At 38.9% G+C, this 13,700-nt stretch overlaps 1 protein-coding gene across 7 annotated transcripts in view; it reads right to left on the bottom strand.

The window, feature by feature from the left end:
- Positions 1 to 990: 990 nt before the first annotated feature.
- Positions 991 to 13,700, bottom strand: part of myt1lb (myelin transcription factor 1-like, b) — a 159,892-nt gene continuing 147,182 nt past the window's right edge. For all 7 annotated transcript variants that reach the window (XM_073927656.1, XM_073927658.1, XM_073927657.1 and 4 more), the window contains 5 exons: positions 13,107 to 13,198; positions 11,020 to 11,123; positions 10,817 to 10,864; positions 9,501 to 9,560; positions 991 to 3,971 (listed from right to left, as the gene is read on the bottom strand). In XM_073927656.1, the coding sequence (XP_073783757.1) occupies positions 3,831 to 3,971; positions 9,501 to 9,560; positions 10,817 to 10,864; positions 11,020 to 11,123; positions 13,107 to 13,198 (445 nt within the window). In that variant the 3' untranslated portion in view covers positions 991 to 3,830. The remainder of the gene's footprint in view (positions 3,972 to 9,500; positions 9,561 to 10,816; positions 10,865 to 11,019; positions 11,124 to 13,106; positions 13,199 to 13,700) is intronic.

Raw genomic sequence — 13,700 nt, 5'->3', positions numbered from 1 at the left:
CCCGCTCAGCTGTCAGGAGAGGTGGTGGTTTGGTGGTGATTGACAGGGTGCGCGCGCGACGTGTCTGAGGAGAGACGCGGTGGGGAGGGGTGAAAAGGGTGCGCGACAATGCCTATTTGAGGACCGGGAGGTAGACGCAAGATTACCGGGAGATCATCACTCGTTTGCAAGCATCCGGAGACTCGCGAAACTTCCCGCCCTACTCATAATTCTCTCTTCATATAGCCGTATGCCTGTTACATATCCATAAAACACTGTGATATAACCGCGCTCGGATCGGATCGCTTTCTCACTGCAATCGAACCGCTCCAGGGTTCGTTTCAATCGAGCCGAGACCACCTCATTCAAGCGATCTCGGAGCGATTACTTTGGCGCGGAACAGATCGCGATTGCCCTGTTCACATATGCCAATCGAACTGCGCTAACTAGGCAAACGAGATACGTTCCGAAACAAAAGTGTAGGTGTGAAAGCACCCTAAGAGTACATTTCACTGTGCATGTTTGAGAGCTGTGCACCAGAGCAGAGCTCATAAATATTCATGACCATTCCAAATATGGTCAATAAGAATCTTCTGATTTTAGAGGTATTTTATTGGAATCAAATAACCATAAAAACGTTTCTGGATATTTCTTTAACTTACATAAGCCACAGACCTACTATGTAGATATTAGACAACACTTTAACTCATTTAATTGTATGTGGCGCCATTAATCTTATCAGTTCATGCAAATGCAGAGTGATTAATATTCTGAAACACAACAGATAATTAGTTAAAGCATGACTAATAATGTGACAATCAAGTTCTTTCATATAAAATACCAAAAACTATATTGAAAATGGCTGATGATCACATACAAATCACTTATTTTGTGAATAGAAGCACGGCACACACATAATGCATATCAAATAAACATCTACACACATATTTATATAGTTAGACTCATTCTCCGGCATATTCCCGCAATGAAAGCAGTCTATATAGTCACGACTGTGGTAACACCATTTTCTTTATTCAGAGTACGATGTGTCAACATCCAGCATGACAAATATTGTACAAATTCCACGATTTAAAAATGAAAAATCACTCCAACTTGTGATCTCACACATTTAGAATAAAATTAAAATGTCAACAAATCCATGCTGCATCGTACAAAAATAAATCAAACTCCAGTTCCACAGAGAGCACGATAGTTTATACAAAAACCCCGTCTTCGTCGATGATTCAACAGATCAACCTCCGAATGAATAATCTCAGATAAATAAACTCACAATAATTCTTATGAAAAGAAAATCAGCATTCTAATATGTGACTTCTTCCGCTTTACCTTAGGTAATTAATAAGTCACGTTTTATTATTATTTTTTAAATATGCATTGACAGTAAATGAGCAGCATGTTTGTGCTTAAATTTCCATTGTACCCAATGCTGATAACCGACTCAGAACTGATACTAGCTAGTTTCTCTATTGAAAGCATTACTATATTGGCAGAAAGCTGCAGATGTGATGAATAATGAAGTCTTAAAAAGAGGTCTGATTAGTAGTACGATGGATAAGATTTAGTACAAGCACCTTTGCATTAGCTCTCGGTAAGATATTAGCAAGGCTGCTACAGCTAGTCGTACAATGGAAATGACGAGCACGAGTAAAAATGCACCTCAGATAACATTTTCTTTTCTTCGAATGCTTCATGTTTGATTGACTACTCGTATGATTTTGTACAGTGATTAGACATAAAGTGCTGGGGATTACTTCATATGATATAGAACATACTCAACGAACTAGCATCGTCATTTAAAAACGCACAATATTGTAAAGATATTGTCCTCGTGAATCCCTGTAATCTCTGCTCAAGCCGCTGAAAGTCTTTCCTCGCGTCCTTTTTCCCTTTTTTTTGAGACACCTGGAGATTGCACATCGACTGAAGTGCAAATAGTCTTCTGGCACAAAAAGTGTGGAGGGGCAAAAACCCTGTAGGTCCCGTTTTTTATTGTCTATATTCTTTACAAACTCCTTCTCCGACGGTTTTCGTACTGTACAAACATCCAAAAACGACAACAAAAAAAAAGTGTCTCTTGCACAGCAACCAACTGAAACATCTCCTAAACTCCAACCTCCGTCCCGTTAAAACATTTGTATTAAAAAGATTTATATAAAAATCAATCATTTACATATAGTAGAAAGATTCTGTAGCGTCCGCTGTGTACAAACATGAAATTGCATATACCCACCACATAGATTGCATCTCGTTTTTGTTCTTTTTCTTCTTTTCTTTTTTTAAATATACACATGGTTAAGTCACATATTGCTGAGGCAGTCCCATTCTGGCTACTGTTATTTATGGATGCACCGTTATGGATTTAGAGCTCATATTTTGGCCAGAAGTGATTAGTTTAATGTACACTACCTGACAAAAGTCTTGTCGTCGGTCTCAGTTGTAAGATCAGCAAATAATCTCTTGACTTCTAGTTGATCATTTGGGTAAGTGTCAGAAGGTGGATTTTTCTGCTGGATCATCTGTTGAGCTGCATCACAATCATCACCAATACTGCAGAAGACCTACAGGAGCCAAGATTCTCATAGAAATCAGTCAAGTTTGGTGAAGGAGAAATCATGGTTTGGGGTTACATTCAGTATGGAGGCGTGCGAGAGATCTGCAGAGTGGATGATCAACATCAACAGCCTGAGGTATCAAGACATTTGTGCTGCCCATTACATTACAAACCACAGGAGAGGGACAATTCTCCAGCAGGATAGCGCTCCTGCTCATACTTCAGCCTCCACATCAAAGCTCCTGAAAGCAAAGAAGCTCAAGCTGCTCCAGGATTGGCCAGCCCAGTCACCAGATATGAACATTATTGAGCTGATGACGGAGGAGGCGTTAAAGGTGAACACAAAGAGTCTTGATGAGCTCTGGGAGTCCTGCTGAAGGCTTTCTTCTTCATTCCAGATGACTTTATTAATCAGTGATTTGAGTCATGTCAGAGATGTATGGATGCAGTCCTCCAAGCTCATGATGGAGTCAGACACAATATTCATTCTGTCTCCACTGCAGCAGGACTTTATATTCTATACTGGACATTATTTCTGTTCAGTGATGAGACTTTAGTCTGAGCAGAGTCAGATCTTACTGTCCTAATCAAATCATTAATAATCAAGGCATGATCAGATTTTATTGTGCTCAAATAAGCCTCATCTAGAGGCCTTTACCTTTCATATAAGACACTTCTGTTACCAAATGGTCAACTAAGAGTCCAGTTATTATTGTTGTTCCTAAAACTTGGATAGCCGACAAGACTTTTATCAGGTAGTGTGAGGGATGCAATGCTTTCGACAAATCTGTAAAATAAATAAATAAATAAATAAATAAATCAATCAATCAATTTTACTTCTTACCGTAAAATGTGTAATAAATAAAATCCATAAATGGCACAATTTTTTTTTGATGTTGATGATCTCTCAGCAAGCGTCAGCTATTGTTGTACCGTTGTAGTAGTTGCGTTGATGTTACTGTAAATACACTAAAAGGTGCATTGATGAGCAGCGGGAAGGATGATTCACATTACACCAGCCCATATAAAAACGTACAAAATGTAAATGCTTTGCAGATCCCCCCCAAATAATGATCATTTTTTTATAAAGCAAGGCCAGAAAAAAAATCATAATTAAAAAAAATGTTTAGTCAGCATAACAGCATTGTTTTTAAAGAACATGACGTTTGATAAAGTACAACAGGGAAGCGTGATGCATCCTATAGGATTTTCTTCTCTTTTTCTGGAAGTGTTTTCAGATCCTTATGCTGTGAGAACGCAGCCGCTTCGTTCCCAGCAGCTAGACTTGAATGCCTTGCACAGCTTGTTTAATGTTTTCTAGCAGGGCCTTGTTCTCTGAGCTCTGATACTGATCTTGATTCGTGTATATGTCCGTCAGTGTTGTTACATATGCGTCAAAGTTCTGTTCGCTCATGGGCTCCTGTGGAAAAAAAGGCAGAGACATCTCCAGTCAGCGCAATTTATAAAGATAATGACAATAATCATTTAAAAACCTTGTTAAAAAGAGCAAAAATTGTGGAAAGGGATTGTCATTTGCATGTTTTTCCAGTAGTAAAATCCCCCAAAACGATCATTTCAGATTTATTTTTTCTTTCTGTACTCTTGTCTTTGTTCCATGATTGTTTGAGCAGAAATAATCAAACAAAAAGCTCATTTTGATTCTGATTCTCTAAGGCCCAATCCCAATTCTCCCCCTTAGCCCTTCCCTTATTAATCCTTGTCCCAATTCTCTTTAGCTTGAAGGCGTAGGGCTAAAGGGAAGGGGGTGAATAGCCCTTCGAACGAAGATTTTTCAGGACCACACTCAAAACCAAGTGGTAAGAAAATTTCCCAGAATACACCAGCCACAACAGCAGGATCGCAGCACCCAGAAGTCAGGAGATCCACAAATTAGTATTTTCTGTCATTATTATGAATCTTTATGACAAACAAGCACACGTTTTAATATATTCATAACCACGCTTTTAAAGAGCCCATATTATGGGTTTTTGAAAATTCCCCTCCATGTAGTGTGTAACACAGCTCTAAGTGAAGTGAAGTATCCAGCTAAGGCTTAAATCTGTTAGTGTACAGTGTTTAAAACGGTTGATTCATCTATAAAAGAGTCGACTCATAGTGCTTCAAACGAGTCGCCTTGATACCGACTCATTAGGTGTTTCGCCATGACGTACGAACAAAACCAAGTTATTCACGTGCACGCGCAAACCCGGGAGATTTCAAACCTGCGGCCCCGCCCTCTGACGCAGAAACCCAGACACACACACACACACACACCCACAAACACACGCACACCCACAAACACACGCACACAAACATGCCGGTCGATTGAAGTAACACTGCAGATGGACATTATATTGAGTCTCTACCCAAAGATGAAACATCAGCATTATAACCAAGCAGTTGGAAACTTCTGGAAGCTACATGCTACAAAGAATACTTCATCTGAGTTTGTTAAAGGAAGGATCAGTAAAGAGTAACTGATGGACGTCAGGATGGGTTTCTTCCTCCATTTCTCAAGTGTAAGTACGTGCGATTAAAGTTGTTGCCTCGTTGACTCTAGCTTGCAAATGTATTTAGTTGTGATTTGTTACTTGTAACCGCGTGTACTGTATCAGGTTAACTGGATATATTATCTTATCGCGTGCAAAGTCACGTTAAAAACGCGACGCGTGCTGTTTGTTTATGGAGCTCCGTGCTAGAATCGCTCCCGCGATTTATTCGGAAATGTATTCCCGCGCCGCAGAAATCTGGCGCGGGGAGAGAGAGAGAGCGAGAGAGAGCGAACGAACGAACGAGCTTTGTGTACTTTGTGCTGTGTGTGTGTTTTTATACAGACAGCTTGGCTGTCTGGACTGTATACTGGGTGATATTTGGTTGTGTTCTCCGCTCTAGCGGGATCGGGCGCGGCGGGCAGAAAACGGAGCGGGTTCTCAGGCTAAAACCTGGCGGGTGCGGGCGGAAGCGGGAGCGTTGTCATCCGGAGGTGTGTGTGTGTGTTTTTGTTTGTGTGTGGTATGGCGAGTACACGACTGTCTCCTTCGTTCGGTTATCCGTGGCACTATCCACTCGCCATAGTGTGGCAGCTAAAATCCACGCCTACACTATCGAGCGTGTATGAACTGTGATTACTTTTTAAATTGCTGATTAGCTATTGGCCATTTCCCTCTCTGACTGAAGGCAGTCGACCAATCGCGACAGACTGTCATCGGTCCAATCAGCGCAGATTAGCTTCCCGCTAAGGAGGGGTTTGGGAACAAATGAATCACTGGACGATTCATACAGGAGTCGCTGGGATAATTAGGTAAAAATAAATGCAGATTATAAGACCATGAAAGTGTTTTTTGACCTTGCATGCATATTAGACTGTTGTTGGAGACCCTTACAACCAAGATATGACCCTATTTCATGTATAATATGGGCTCTTTAAACGCTTTGGTCCCACTTTATAATAAGTGGCCTTAACTAATATGTACTTACATAGGAATTAATAGTATGTAATTACATCTGTAATCAACTTTTGTAATTACATTTGTAAATACACTGTTGACCATCCCTTACACCTTAACCTACCCTTAAACCTACCCAAGCCACCAAACCTGTCGATAACCCAACCTCTATCCTAACTCAAAAGCACCACAAGTGTTCTCAAATACATTATAAACACAGTAAGTACATTGTATTTATTTTTTTGATGTAAGTACATAGTAGTTAGGGACACTTAATATAAAGTGGGACCAACGCTTTTAAAAAAAACACTAAAATAAAATCCGCTTCGTAAAATTTCGTAATCTATAATCCCTAATAATAACTCCTGTACAGCCGTCCAACAACATTCTGACACTCGAATACCTTGTCAGTAATGTAGTGGCTGGTAATGAGATTTTTACAGTGTCTGCTATAATGTTAGTGTTGTTTTCATGTCTTTACATTGATGAATATGGCCACTGTGTAAATGCACAGTACAGTTACGATCTTGTTGCCACATTAGATCATTATGATAACATGATATATGCCTTCAGTGATTTCCTGAAGATAAATACCAAACAAATAACACAACTGGAATCACTACAGCAGTCGCGATCATCTGATCTCATATGAAGCAAGAGATCGAGATGACATATGATGACGTGTGCAGGTGCTGTAGTGCTGTCCCAATTCTTAGGGGTACATTTTGAAGCCCTTCCCCTTAACACCCGGTTGTAAGGGCCAAGGGGTACAAAAATAGAATTAGGATTGGGCCTAAGTTCATCATTTAGCACCCACATAGCAAAATTTCTCTGGCCCACACAATCAGGTTTTGCTTGGCCCACATGCCGCAGTGAATTACGGTACATGACTGGACCAAATCTGGCTTCCAGACAAGGGCCAAACACAGACCATATCTGGGCCAAGTCTCAGCCAAGTTAATAACTCATAACTGGGCCTGAACTGGGCCAGATAGGTTGGTGTGTCACGATTGCAATGAAATTGATGAACCCATGGAGTGATGCGCTTTAGGCACACTATGGGCACGCTTTTTCTCAAAGTGACCTGATTGGTAGAATTTTTTTTCTTTACTCAAAAATGATTTTAGTGTATTTTAAATGTGGGTCAAGACTGGCCAAACTCACATGGCCCACTTATCAAATGTTTAAATCTGGGCCAAATACTACGTTTTTATCTGGCCCAAATCTTGTGTGCCGCCTTAAAAACGGTGCCACCTCTGCCAAACCCGGGCCATGTTTGGCCCACATGCTGTATGCCAGTGCCGGTTGAATGCCTCCCACATAGCAAAATTTTTCTGGCCCAGCTCTGGCCCACACAATCAGGTTTTGCTTGGCCCACATGCCGCAGTGAATTACGGTACATAACTGGACCAATCTGGCTTCCAGACAAGGGCCAAACACAGACCATATCTGGGCCAAGTCTCAGCCAAGTTAATAACTCATAACTGGGCCTGAACTGGGCCAGATAGGTTGGTGTGTCACGATTGCAATGAAATTGATAAACTTATGGAGTGATGCGCTTTAGGCACACTATGGGCACGCTTTTTCTCAAAGTGACCTGATTGGTAGAATTTTTTTTCTTTACTCAAAAATGATTTTAGTGTATTTCAAATGTGGGTCAAGACTGGCCAAACTCACATGGCCCACTTATCAAATTTTTAAATCTGGGCCAAATACTACGTTTTTCATCTGGCCCAAATCTTGTGTGCCGCCTTAAAAACGGTGCCACCTCTGCCAAACCCGGGCCATGTTTGGCCCACATGCTGTATGCCAGTGCCGGTTGAATGCCTCCCACATAGCAAAATTTCTCTGGCCCAGCTCTGGCCCACACAATCAGGTTTTGCTTGGCCCACATGCCGCAGTGAATTACGGTACATAACTGGACCAAATCTGGCTTCCAGACAAGGGCCAAACACGGACCATATCTGGGCCAAGTCTCAGCCAAGTTAATAACTCATAACTGGGCCTGAACTGGGCCAGATAGGTTGGTGTGTCACGATTGCAATGAAATTGATAAACCCATGGAGTGATGCGCTTTAGGCACACTATGGGCACGCTTTTTCTCAAAGTGACCTGATTGGTAGAATTTTTTTTTCTTTACTCAAAAATGATTTTAGTGTATTTTAAATGTGGGTCAAGACTGGCCAAACTCACATGGCCCACTTATCAAATGTTTAAATCTGGGCCAAATACTACGTTTTTATCTGGCCCAAATCTTGTGTGCCGCCTTAAAAACGGTGCCACCTCTGCCAAACCCGGGCCATGTTTGGCCCACATGCTGTATGCCAGTGCCGGTTGAATGCCTCCCACATAGCAAAATTTTTCTGGCCCAGCTCTGGCCCACACAATCAGGTTTTGCTTGGCCCACATGCCGCAGTGAATTACGGTACATAACTGGACCAATCTGGCTTCCAGACAAGGGCCAAACACAGACCATATCTGGGCCAAGTCTCAGCCAAGTTAATAACTCATAACTGGGCCTGAACTGGGCCAGATAGGTTGGTGTGTCACGATTGCAATGAAATTGATAAACTTATGGAGTGATGCGCTTTAGGCACACTATGGGCACGCTTTTTCTCAAAGTGACCTGATTGGTAGAATTTTTTTTCTTTACTCAAAAATGATTTTAGTGTATTTCAAATGTGGGTCAAGACTGGCCAAACTCACATGGCCCACTTATCAAATTTTTAAATCTGGGCCAAATACTACGTTTTTCATCTGGCCCAAATCTTGTGTGCCGCCTTAAAAACGGTGCCACCTCTGCCAAACCCGGGCCATGTTTGGCCCACATGCTGTATGCCAGTGCCGGTTGAATGCCTCCCACATAGCAAAATTTCTCTGGCCCAGCTCTGGCCCACACAATCAGGTTTTGCTTGGCCCACATGCCGCAGTGAATTACGGTACATAACTGGACCAAATCTGGCTTCCAGACAAGGGCCAAACACGGACCATATCTGGGCCAAGTCTCAGCCAAGTTAATAACTCATAACTGGGCCTGAACTGGGCCAGATAGGTTGGTGTGTCACGATTGCAATGAAATTGATAAACCCATGGAGTGATGCGCTTTAGGCACACTATGGGCACGCTTTTTCTCAAAGTGACCTGATTGGTAGAATTTTTTTTTCTTTACTCAAAAATGATTTTAGTGTATTTTAAATGTGGATCAAGACTGGCCAAACTCACATGGCCCACTTATCAAATTTTTAAATCTGGGCCAAATACTACGTTTTTCATCTGGCCCAAATCTTGTGTGCCGCCTTAAAGACGGTGCCACCTCTGCCAAACCCGGGCCATGTTTGGCCCACATGCTGTATGCCAGTGCCGGATGAATGCCTGCTGTGCCAGCTTTATGCCAAATCTGGGCCAGAATTCTTTGCTACTAGGGCAGTAATGCAATAATATTTTAGATAAACAGTATATTTAATACCAAACAAGTATTCATACCAACATATAGTTGAACTTACTCTCTGGTGCAGCTGTAAACAACTGTTGTGTCTAACTGCAGGCTCTTTGTGAAATGATTTCTAGAGGAGAAAAATGAAAGTGCATTAGCTTACAGTAAACAACATGCACAAAACACACAGTCCTGAATATACACAGATCTATGAACATGCCGCTTCAATCTTTGGACACAATGCCATGTGTGTTGCAGTGACTTTGTGAATGTTTGTTTTTATATAATCATTTGTTACATACCAAGTCAAATCATGTACAAACAACCTACACTCACCGGCCACTTTATTAGGTACACCTTACTAGTATCGTGTTGGACCCCTTCTGCCTCCAGCACTTTCTTAATCCTTCGTGGCGTAGATTCAACAAGCTACTGGAAATAATCCTCAGAGATTTTGCTCCATATTGTCATGATAGCATCACGCAGTTGCTGCAGATTTGTCGGCTGCACATCCATGATGCCAATCTCCCGTTCCACCACATCCCAAAGATGCTCTATTGGATTATGATCTGGTAACTGTGGAGGCCATTTGAGTACAGCGAACTCATTGTCATGTTCAAGAAACCAATCTGAGATGATTGAGCTTTATGACATGGTGCGTTATCCTGCTGGAAGTAGCCATCAGAAGATGGAGACACTGTGCTCATAAAGGGATGGACATGGTCAGCAGCAATACTCAGGTAGGCTGTGGTGTTGATATGATGCTCAATTGGTACTAATGGACCCAAAGTGTGGCAAGAAAATCTCCCCCACACCATTACACCACCACCAGCAGCCTGACCGGCTGATACAAGGCAGGATGGATCCGCCCATCCGAATGTGGCAGCAGAAATGGAGACTCATCAGACCAGGCAACGCTTCTCCAATCTTCTTCTGCAGAAGATCGTCTTGACCATGTCTGCATGCCTAAATGCATTACTGGCTTGCTGCCATGTGATTGGCTGATTAGAAATTTGCGTTAACGAGCAGTTGGACAGGTGTACCTAATAAAGTGGCCGGTGAGTGTATATTGCAGCGAGATGTTGCTAGATTTCTTTGCTATTGAGAAGTGACAACCACATTGCACCTAGATCCGGTTTCCCTAATAAGTTGCACTGTGTGTCACTTAGTTATGCACTGATGGCATAATTTCCAAAAGTTGCCCGACAACATTGCTCAACAGTTTGCCAGTGTATCATCAAGAATAGGCTTTATTTTTTAATTATTCCACATGAACTAAAGCATCATATGCTGTTTGTGCGGGTGCTGTTTGGCTCTTAGCATGTGACTGCTGGATATAATAAGTAAATGGATGTGGTCACTGTTGTCAAAGTGCTGTTCAGTCACCTTGTTTTCTTCCTCTAAGGACTTCAGATTAGACTCCATTGTGGTGATCTGGGAGACAGAAAGACATTGTGGTCAACAGAAAGATTTCTGTGAAGCTGCTTTGACATGATCAGTATTATATATATATATATATATATATATATATATATATATATATATATATATATATATATATATATATATGATTGTGTAAATCCCCTTACCTGTGTTCGGAGTTTGATCATATCTGCTTCCACCTGTGAATTTGATTCATTTAAACCCTTAATATCTTCATCCAGCTGTTTAATATCTGCATCACAGTCTAAACCTAAAAAGAGAACAAACAGACATAATTCATATAGTAAATCACATCCAGCTTGAACCGCGACACAAAAAGACACAAAAGTAATAGTGGTAGTTGTGTATAAACAGTTCAGCGACCCTTGACGTCACTCCATTCAATGTCTGTTTGCAATAAATTCTATTTCTAAATATTTTTTACACAAACTTTCTATTTACATTAATATGTCTGTCAGATGTCTTTTTACAATTAGATGTCAGTTAGGTGTTTATTAGATGTCTTTTGTTATAATTAGATGTCAGTTAGATGTCTTTTTACAACTGGATGTCAATTAAATGTCTTTTGTTGTAATTAGATGTAAATTAGATGTTAACTAGATGTATTTTGTTGTAATTAGATGTAAATTAGATGTAAATTAGATGTCTTTTGTTGTAATTAGATGTAAATTAGATGTAAATTAGATTTATTTTTTGTAATTAGATGTAATTTAGATGTAAATTAGATGTCTTTTGTTGTAATTAGATGCTAATTAGATGTATTTTGTTGTAATTAGATGTAATTTAGATGTTTATTAGATGTCTTTTGTTGTAATTAGATGTAAATTAGATGTAAATTAGATGTCTTTTGTTGTAATTAGAAGTTAATTAGATGTATTTTGTTGTAATTAGATGTAATTTAGATGTTAATTAGATGTCTTTTGTTGTAGTTAGATGTAAATTAGATGTAAATTAGATGTATTTTGTTTTAATTAGATGTAATTTAGATGTTAATTAGATGTCTTTTGTTGTAATTAGATGTAAATTAGATGTAAATTAGATGTCTTTTGTTGTAATTAGATGTATTTAGTTGTAATTAGATGTAATTTAGATGTTAATTAGATGTCTTTTGTTGTAATTAGATGTAAATTAGATGTAAATTAGATGTCTTTTGTTGTAATTAGATGTAATTTAGATGTTAATTAGATGTATTTTGTTGTAATTAGATGTAAATTAGATGTCTTTTGTTGTAATAAGATGTAAATTAGATGTATTTTGTTGTAATTAGATGTAATTTAGATGTTAATTAGATGTCTTTTGTTGTAATTAGATGTAAATTAGATGTAAATTAGATGTCTTTTGTTGTAATTAGATGTAATTTAGATGTTAATTAGATGTCTTTTGTTGTAATTAGATGTAAATTAGATGTCTTTTGTTGTAATTAGATGTTAATTACATGTATTTTGTTGTAATTAGATGTAAATTAGATGTAAATTAGATATCTTTTGTTGTAATTAGATGTAATTTAGATGTTAATTAGATGTCTTTTGTTGTAATTTGATGTAATTTAGATGTTAATTAGATGTCTTTTGTTGTAATTTGATGTAATTTAGATGTTAATTAGATGTCTTTTGTTGTAATTAGATGTTAATTAGATGTATTTTGTTGTAATTAGATGTAATTTAGATGTTAATTAGACATCTTATTTGTAATTAGATGTTTTTAACAATTAAATGTCAATTAGATGTCTATAAGATGTCTTTTGTTATCATTAGATGTTAATAAGAAGTCTTTTTACAATTAGATGTCATTTAGATGCATTCTGTTATAATTAGATGTCATTTAAATATCTTTTGTCCATTAGATGTCTTTTTACAATTAGATGCTATTAGATTTCGTTGTTGTAATTAGATGATAACTAGATGTCTATTTACAATTATATGTCAGTTAGGTGTTTATTAGATGTCCTTTGTTACAATTAGATGTCACTTAGATATATTTTTTACTCGTTTTACATTAATCTTTCTACTCTATCTTTTAGTACTCGTGTGCACAACACTTTGGTTGCTTTTAAATGTGCTTTATGGATAACTTTGGTATTGTAAAGTATTGTATTTTTAGCCGCAGTTGCCCAATTGGCTGTGCTTGGACCCTGATAATTGCAGCTATACTGTATAGTTGTAACTGTATAATACTACATTTTCCATTTGTTTTCAGTTCTACAGTGTAAAGTGAGCATGTTTTTGTCTTGTACCGTTGCTTGTTTGCTGTTTGATTGTGAGCATCTCCACTCCTGATAGTCTGGCTTTCTTCATTGCTGCTGTGGCTCGTGGGCAACCAGAGAGACTGTAAAAACATGAGAAAACCGATGAGGAATACGAGTTGTGCATCACCAAGACTTTTGTTTCTCAAAAAAGGGCAAATAAAAAAGCCTTGAATGCATGACCATTCTGGAATCAGAAATCATATATTTGTATCCATCAAGCAGAGATTAAATTAATCAAAAAGCATCTTGAGCAAATTATTAAATTAAAATTATGACTGAAGAAATTGTTATTTTCTCTTTATTTACAGTAACTGACAGTCCCAGTATCGCCATATATATTGTGATGAATGTACAGAATGCAGCACTAGATGGCGCTCTCTCCCCATCACTGACTGAGCTCATAGCATTCACTCATTTATATTATCTGTACTGTATCTGCAGCGTATGTCCTGTTCACTGCACAGTGCACTTATTGTCTGCATGCAATAAACAACAGTATAGTGCATATTATACATTAAATTAATGTCATCTCATTTCAGCGCATTTACTAAATGAGTATGCGCTTATGAATTGATTGTGTGC

This window comes from Danio rerio, chromosome 17 (genome assembly GCF_049306965.1).
Source record: "Danio rerio strain Tuebingen ecotype United States chromosome 17, GRCz12tu, whole genome shotgun sequence".
NCBI classification, from domain to species: Eukaryota; Metazoa; Chordata; class Actinopteri; order Cypriniformes; family Danionidae; genus Danio; species Danio rerio.
Note: the sequence above shows the minus strand (reverse complement) of the source record. Positions and strands in the feature narration are given on the sequence as shown.